Source organism: Chrysochloris asiatica, unplaced genomic scaffold (genome assembly GCF_000296735.1).
Source record: "Chrysochloris asiatica unplaced genomic scaffold, ChrAsi1.0 scaffold00053, whole genome shotgun sequence".
Classification (NCBI taxonomy): domain Eukaryota; kingdom Metazoa; phylum Chordata; class Mammalia; order Afrosoricida; family Chrysochloridae; genus Chrysochloris; species Chrysochloris asiatica.
In genome coordinates, this window is record NW_006408571.1 from 17,442,282 (window position 1) to 17,449,997 (window position 7,716).

Below are 7,716 nucleotides of genomic sequence, written 5' to 3' on the forward strand. Positions count from 1 at the left end.
AGATACTGTATAAAAGGCTTGTTGTTGTTATGTGCTTTCAAGTTGGTTCCAACTCAGAGTGACCCTGGAGAGTATTTCCAAGGAGCGGCTGGTGAGCTTGAACCACCGACTTTGCGGTTCAAACCGATCTTGCAGTCTAGTGCATTAACCCATAGTGCCACAGGCACCCAGTTTAAGACACAGACTAAAACTTAACAGGACAGTTTCCTACCTTCTGGGGAATTAAAAAACCAAAATTCAGGTGGTAACAGGGAAAAGAAGAAAAAGGTAGAAAATGTTGTGTCCTTCCAGATAAAAGAAAACCACAAAATCAGAGCCATTCACAACTATTCTTTGACTACTAAGACAAACACAAAGGCACGAAGATATATAAGAAAGTAAAAATGACAAATGTTGTTGTTGTTAAGTGCCATCGAGTTGGTTCCGACCCATAGAGACCCTGTATAGGGTTTCCGAGGGTGTAAATCTTTACGGGAGTAGAAAGCCTCATCTTTCTCCCACGGAGCGGCTGGTAGTTTTGAACCGCTGACCTTAAGGTTCACAGCCCGATTCGTAACCACTACGCTACCAGAGCTCCTTATAGATAAATAAAAAGAACCATAGAGAAGGTAGTGGAAATGGAAGCCAGATGAAGAGGAATGTGTGGTGGTGTGCCGCGGAGTCGGTTCTGACTCATAGCGACCCTGCACAGGGTTTCCGAAGCTGTAAATCTTTACAGGAGCAGAAAGCCTCATCTTTCTTCCACAGAACAGCTGGTAGTTTCAAACTGCCAACCATGAGGTTAGCAGCCCGATTTGTAATGACTACACTAACTGAGTGCTCACGTAATTAAAGTACCAGAAAAAGAAACTTGTTTCTGAAGAAAAAAAAACAAACAAACACTAGAGTGGATAATTCTTAAAGCTCTTATTTTTTAAGAAATGCTCCAGAATGAGAAAAAGACCCGAATCTATGCGTTGAAAGGGCTTACCAGGTACCTGGGAAACTTAGCCTAGAACCATCAATTCCAAGATGTACTCAATCATATTGGATAGTCAAAGACAATGATTCAATCCACAAGACCTCAAATTACTTTACAAAGGAAAATGCAAGTTAGACTTGCATAAGACTTTTCAAAATACTTAGAAGGCAAAGTAACAATGGAACAGCATTAAAACAAAACAAAACAAAAAAGTGTGAATAAAGAATGTGGTATCTAGCCAAACTTTTCTTCGAACATCAAGGCCATAAGAAAAGTTTTTGGCATACAAGAGCCAAGGGAATTGTGAGACCCTCAGGGCTGTTTGAGGCATCTAATAGAGCTTCATGGATGAATGATGACTAGAAGACCTTCAGCACAAGGACAGATGATGAGCATTTCAAACATACAAATATACACATAAGACTAAAACAGAGTGGAGATGAGGGCCTTGGGAGACTAATGGGCAAATAGTATATTATGACAAGTATAAATATATTTAACAAAGTATAAATAATGAAAATAAAAGGAGAAGCTCAGCCTGCCTTAGTCCCTGGAGTAGTCCCTAAAGCACTGCTTTCTTTCCTTTACTGTAGAGCCCACTGCTCCCTGAAAGCTCCAAGTCCTTTTTCTCAGAGCTCCTATGGCAGTGGCAGTGCGATGGGTGTGGCTTTTCATGGCTCCTTCCCTGTAAGTTGAGGGTTCACTGGATTTGTGTCTTTCCAGTTCTGTCATATTGAATAAACACTAGCAGGTGGTTGCAGAAGTTTCTTGCCAGCAAACATTGCAAGACTCTTCCAAATAATGAGCCTGCGTCTTCAATGAGGGGTTGAGCTCTCCAATGAGTCCATGGTTCTGTGACTGTCTCCATCTGCCTCCTTGGCCCCCATTCCATGTCTCAGAGGGGAACAGTCACAAGGGAGGAATGTCCTCATCAGAGAGGCTGAAATATCCACTGAGTAATCAGAGCAGGACTATAAATGCTCATGATGGAAACAAATCTAGCGAGATTTTGAAGAATGGAAGTGGACACTTCAAACAACCAACGCCAACAGAGACACTTCACGGAGATGGGGTGGTGATAGTGAACCTCAACAAAGAGAAAGCAGCCTGCCTTTAGAGACCAAAGCACGGCAGACCAAGCAAGTGAGCTTCAGGAAGACTGAACTCTGAATGTGCTCAGGGAAGCCTGAAGAGCTACTCATGCCAACACTGAGAACTCTGACAGAAAGGACTAACAGATTCTATGACCCCCCCTCGAACAAGAGTAATTTTGATTCTAGAGAATTTCACAGTTGATCATTATAAAAATGTCACGCCACTTGATGTAACACCTCAATATCATATTTATTCAGAGTCAGAGAACTTTATTTTGAAAGAGTTATCTAGTCTAAACCTCTTACTTTCAGTTGAGGAAACTGAGGCCTAGGGAAGGAGAATGATTTGTTGAAGTTGCCGATTAATGGATATAAACGCCCAGGTGAGCACTCAGCTCTCTTGACTACCAGCCACTGGCCTGGGTTGTCCAAAAATGGGCACGTATATCACTTTATGGAGTCCTGGTGTGGTGCTGTAGGATAAGCACTGGACAGCTAACAGTAAGGTAGGCAGTTCAAATCCATGAGCCACTCCTAGGAAACTCTACATAGGGTCATTATGTGTCGAACTAACTAGAAGGTACTTGACAACAATGTCACTTTACAGACTCACTTGAATGATACAATAAAGAAGCAACAGACAGAATGTTTTAGAAACCATAAAGTCCTTGGAATTTGAAATGACTTGTTTTTGCCATCTTACTCTTTGCCTGTCCATCAGAAACCACTTATGACACAGCTTCTCACCAAGAGCGGGGCATGAGTCTAGAGGCCCAGCGTGGGAGAGTGGAAGGGCTCTGGTAGGAAGGCAGAGTTTAGCTGTGTCCTCTTTCTCTCTGCTCCTCAGTGTCTCCATCTGTAAAATGGTGAGGCTGGCAAGAGCCTGTTGACTTGCTCATATTTTCACAAGTGTTTGCTTGTCTTTACAGACACTTGCAGACCCCAAGCATCAGCCAAGCAGCCAGTACCACTGACGATGTCCCTGAGTAGTTGTGCAAACACAAACTGAAATTCAGGAAGCATGTCTTGACTTTCTAGTACTTCCGTTAGCCGCAGACTTCTGCAGGCTGGTGGTGGTGGGGAAGTTGGCTTGTGGTCAGAGCATAAATAGAAATGCTTTATTTATTCATAAATAGAAATGGGTTCCACACTGTCGAGAGAATGTTCCACAAGTGCAAGTGCAGAGGTCAGGCCGGGTCTGGGGTGAGCCAGACTGAGGGTGAGGCAGGTAAGGTCCAACTTCAGTGAAGTGAAGCCAACAAAACTCAGTCAAGATAAACAATGTTTTTTACAAGTCAAATGGATATGAAAATCTATAATGAACCAATTTTCTAATTTTAAATAAAGTCAGGATCCAAAGGGCCAGGCTTAGGGTGAGGCAGTGAAGGAGGTCATAAAAGAATAGCATTGTATCCTACTTTATTTAAAATTTTGATATTTTGTTCATCATGGATTTTTTTTTTGCATTAATTTTGACTTAAAATAGTACACTCAATATTGTTTATCTTGACTACTGAGATTTTTGGCATCCCTTTAAATTTTGCCACTTGTGTCATTCCTGGATCTGCATGCTGCAACTGGAGGGTTTGGGGTTATTTAGTCTGAAGAAGGGATGCCTCTGAAGTTGTGGCCACTGTTCCCAAGTCTATGAAGGAATACAGGGGCAGAAGGATCAATGGAGGTACTGTGGAGAAGTAAGTATCCCCCTGTTACTGGAAGGATCTGAGAATCTGTTGAGAAGTTGAACAGCATGCTCTGGAGGTCAAGCCTGAGGCCCTGCTCCAAGAGGCAAAGTGGCTGCATATTTCCCTGTGTGACTTCAATCATTTTGTAATTGAATCTTGCCTCAAAGATCTTGAGGACAGGAGCAGGGTCTCCTGACATTTTAGGAGTTTCCTGGTGGTCTGGAGCAAGGTCTACTTCCTCACTGATTCCAAATTGAAAACAACAAAGAAGTTAGTGAACTGGTGAATGTTGTCAAAACCTTTCCTCCAAAAATGACCTCCCAAAAGGATCTTCCTAAAACACATTCCTGTGCACTGTTTCCCCTTCTTGCACACCGCCCCAGTGCCCTAGGTAAAATCCAGGCTCCTTCCAGCAGCATTCTGGCCCCTCTGATGGTAGCTTGTGGGTCTCAGTTTAAGTCTTTCATCTTCCTTAAGTCTCTCAGTGTACTCATTACACCATTTGTTTCCATGGATTTTTTTTTTTTTTAAACTTATTGTGTTTTCAGTATTTTTAGAATAAAATATGGGGTATCCCTGAACCCTAGTATTTTTTAATAACTTAGAATAACCTCTAAAAATAACATTTACTAAAATAAAGTCAGTTGTTTCTTTTCATAAATCAACATCTCAGTATATATATATATATATTCATTGATTTTGGTGTGAAAATATTTCTTTCAACATTTTGTAACCAGCGTTTTCCCAGGTTCTTCCAGCTGCCAGCAGGATCTAAAGTGGTGTTTACAAAACGTGTCCTAATGATTTGCCTTCTTTTTCTTTTCTTTTTTTTTTTTAACAAATCAATAAATAATTTGTGTGGAGCTGGCTCTGGTTGAGATTAGATAATGAATGCAAGCAATGACCCTGGACAATCAGCACTGGACTGAGAACCACAAGGTTGGCGTTTCAAGTCCACCGGCTTCTCTGAAGCAGAAAGATGAGGCTTTATGCTCCTGCAAAGAAATACAACCTCAGACACCTTAGATACAGTCACTAAGAGTCAGAACTGACTTGCCAGCACTTAACAACACATAGATATTTATGATATATATATATATAGTTGTTGTTTGGAGTCCTGGTGTGGCGCTGTGCTCTAATGCATCAGATTGCAAAGTCATTTGAACTGCAAGGTTGGTGGTCCAAGATCACCAGTTGTTCCTTGGAAACCCTATACAGGGTCGCTATGGGTTGGAATCGACTTGATGGCCCTTAACAACAACAACAATATATATATTTTTTACTTTATTATGAAGCTTAGGAATTCAGGTAGGTAAGAACCCTGGATGTTGTTGGTGGTTATATGTCCTGGGGTCAGTTCTGACTCATATTGACCCTGCACAGGGTTTCCGAGGCTGTAAATCTTTACAGGAGCAGAAAGCCTCATCTTTCTCCCACAGAGCGGCTGGTAGTTTCGAATTGCTGACCTTGAGGTTAACAGCCGTACTCGTAATCACACTACCAGAAGAACCCTGTATGGGGTGGAGAATTCAACAATGCTCATGAACTTAGAGAAGACAGAAACGAATAATGTGTGTTGTACCAGAATGCTGGCTGCTTGCTGGTTCTACTGAGCAATGAGTGTTACAGTCTTCTCCAGGACTGTCGTTAGTTCTCAAGGCTACACTCCTACTGGGGGTTACTAACACCTGCTCTGCTTGTCTCAGAAGGCTGTGGTATATACAAAAGTGTTTCCAAAGTACACCATTCTTTATCAGTGTAATAGCCTCATGATTCACGGTGAGGACAGCCTGGGGAAGACATCTCTCAGTCATGCCAGCAGCTATTCCGCACTGAGCACCAAGGTGCCAGGAAATGTGCTAAATACCGATCAATCTGTTATTGATCCTCCTGACCACCCCAGAAGGGTCCATATTACCCTCTGCTGAAAGTATCCTGATAAGGGGGCAGTGATGGTTCAATAGCAGGCTTCCCACCTTCCCTGTGGGAGATTCAGGTTTGATTCCCAGTGACTGCCCTCATGTGTAGCCACCCCTTGCCTGCCAGTGGAGGCTTGTGTGTTATTGCTACGATGCAGAAAAGGTTCCAGAGAAACAACTGGAAATCTACTTCCCAAACCAGCCAATGAACACCTTATGGGTCACAATGGTCCAACCCACAACTGAGCACAGGAGCCGGGTTGCGCTTCATTCCAGCTGCATGAGGTTGCCAGGACTGATAACTAACAACAACAACAACAACAACAACATAAAGGTGAAGAAACAGAAACTCAGAAATCTCAAGCACAAGGGCACAAAACTGGGGTTCAAACCAGTCTGGTCTACTGCACCTGTATCAGGGGACTTTCCTTCCTCTGGGTTGTCAGGAACCTCAAAGTGACATTGCAGGTCAGAGGAGCAGGGACTAAAACCCTGGTGAAAGGCAATACCTGTGGTTGGTATTGCAGCAGGTTCAGGTCCTTCTCCTACACACACACAGTCTACACAGTGCTCTGGCCTCACTGAGTCCCACGATTCCTGAGAGGGGCATGCAGTGGAAGGCTGCCTGTTCCCATTCCACAGGTGAGAGCGAGACTCCGAGAGGTCAACTGATTTGCATAAAGTTGCATAGCAAGGGCCAAGACGCACTTAAAAAAAATTTTTTTAAACCAGCATCATGAGATAAAATGATCAAAGGCGAAGGGTCTGGGGGCAGCACTGGACAGACCAAGGCACTGACCTTTCCCGAGATGGTCTTGATCTGTTTGGAACTCAGAGGCTCAAAGTCCACACCAATGTAGCCCTCCATGGCAGCAAGCAGGTTCTTACGGAGGCAGCGGGATGAGTTGGCTTCCATGTGCACCTGGTCCCACCAGAAAGGCTCGTACCAGCCCGGGATGATCCACTGGTATTTGCTACCATACATGTTCTCCTCGTATGCCTGCAATAGATGGGTTGACCAGGAAGGCATATTTAGCCAGACATTTGTCCAAGGCTTTGTGCCCTGTGACAGAGGTAGAGGGGAGTCAAACCTTCTCTACCAGAGGGTTTATTAAGCATTCCATTATTTGCTTGGCCTCCTCCTTGTTACTGCTCAAAGAATCCAAGGTGGTTTATGGCCAATATGCACAATAAAATGATAAGCACTGAATAAAACTTGAATCATAAAGGCTAGGGACAATCTAAGTTATAATACATTTCAGGTAAATGAACTGAATATAGGCAGGCAGACCAAAGGTTCTAACACTATGCATAATTAAACATACATTACATCCCGAACTTCCTGGCAGCCCAAGAGAAAAGGGCAACAAGCTCTCAGCATCAATAAGGAGAGAACATACCAAATTCTCAAGGGAAACAAAATGTTTTCTTTAATCCTAAAAATCAAATTTCTCACAGGAAGTTGCATATCAGGACATTATCAAATTAGCCAGCAGAGTACTAATAGGATCTAGACAACGAGCAGACTTCCTGTTGCTGTTCTTGCATACAGAGCCTTACTGACAGCTGAGGTCACCTCCTGGCATAACTCAGGGACAGCAGTTTTTGAGAGGTGCTAAGACAATTCAATCTAAATATGTAGTTTATGTCAGATGCCACTTGGCAACCTGAACATTCTCTTTAATACTTATCCAAAACACTGTTGTTTTTAAGAGCTGTGGAATAGGTTCTAACTTATAGTGACCGTGTATAGGGTTTCCAATACATTTGAACCATCAATCTCATGGTTCAAAGAGACCTTGCGGTTCACTGCTTTATCCTACAGCACCACACCCAAAGCATGGTGCACCTAAATCCCAGATCCTAAAAAAACTCCCTTATATTTACAGGAATTCAAACTGAAACTGAAGAAAATGAAAGCAAGTCCACAAGAGCCAAAATATGACCTTGAATATATCCCACCTGAATTTAGAGATCATCTGAAGAACAGATTTGATACATAAAACACCAAAGACCAAAGAGGAGAAGAGTTGTGGGATGACATCAAGAACATCATA

The 7,716-nt window shown here is 42.8% G+C and overlaps 1 protein-coding gene across 1 annotated transcript in view; it reads right to left on the reverse strand.

The window, feature by feature from the left end:
- The window catches only part of GABBR2 (gamma-aminobutyric acid (GABA) B receptor, 2), a 474,372-nt gene that overhangs the window by 206,115 nt on the left and 260,541 nt on the right, over positions 1-7,716 (reverse strand). The window contains exon 6 of the mRNA XM_006863147.1: positions 6,459-6,659. Coding sequence (XP_006863209.1) covers positions 6,459-6,659 — 201 coding nt within the window. The remainder of the gene's footprint in view (positions 1-6,458; positions 6,660-7,716) is intronic.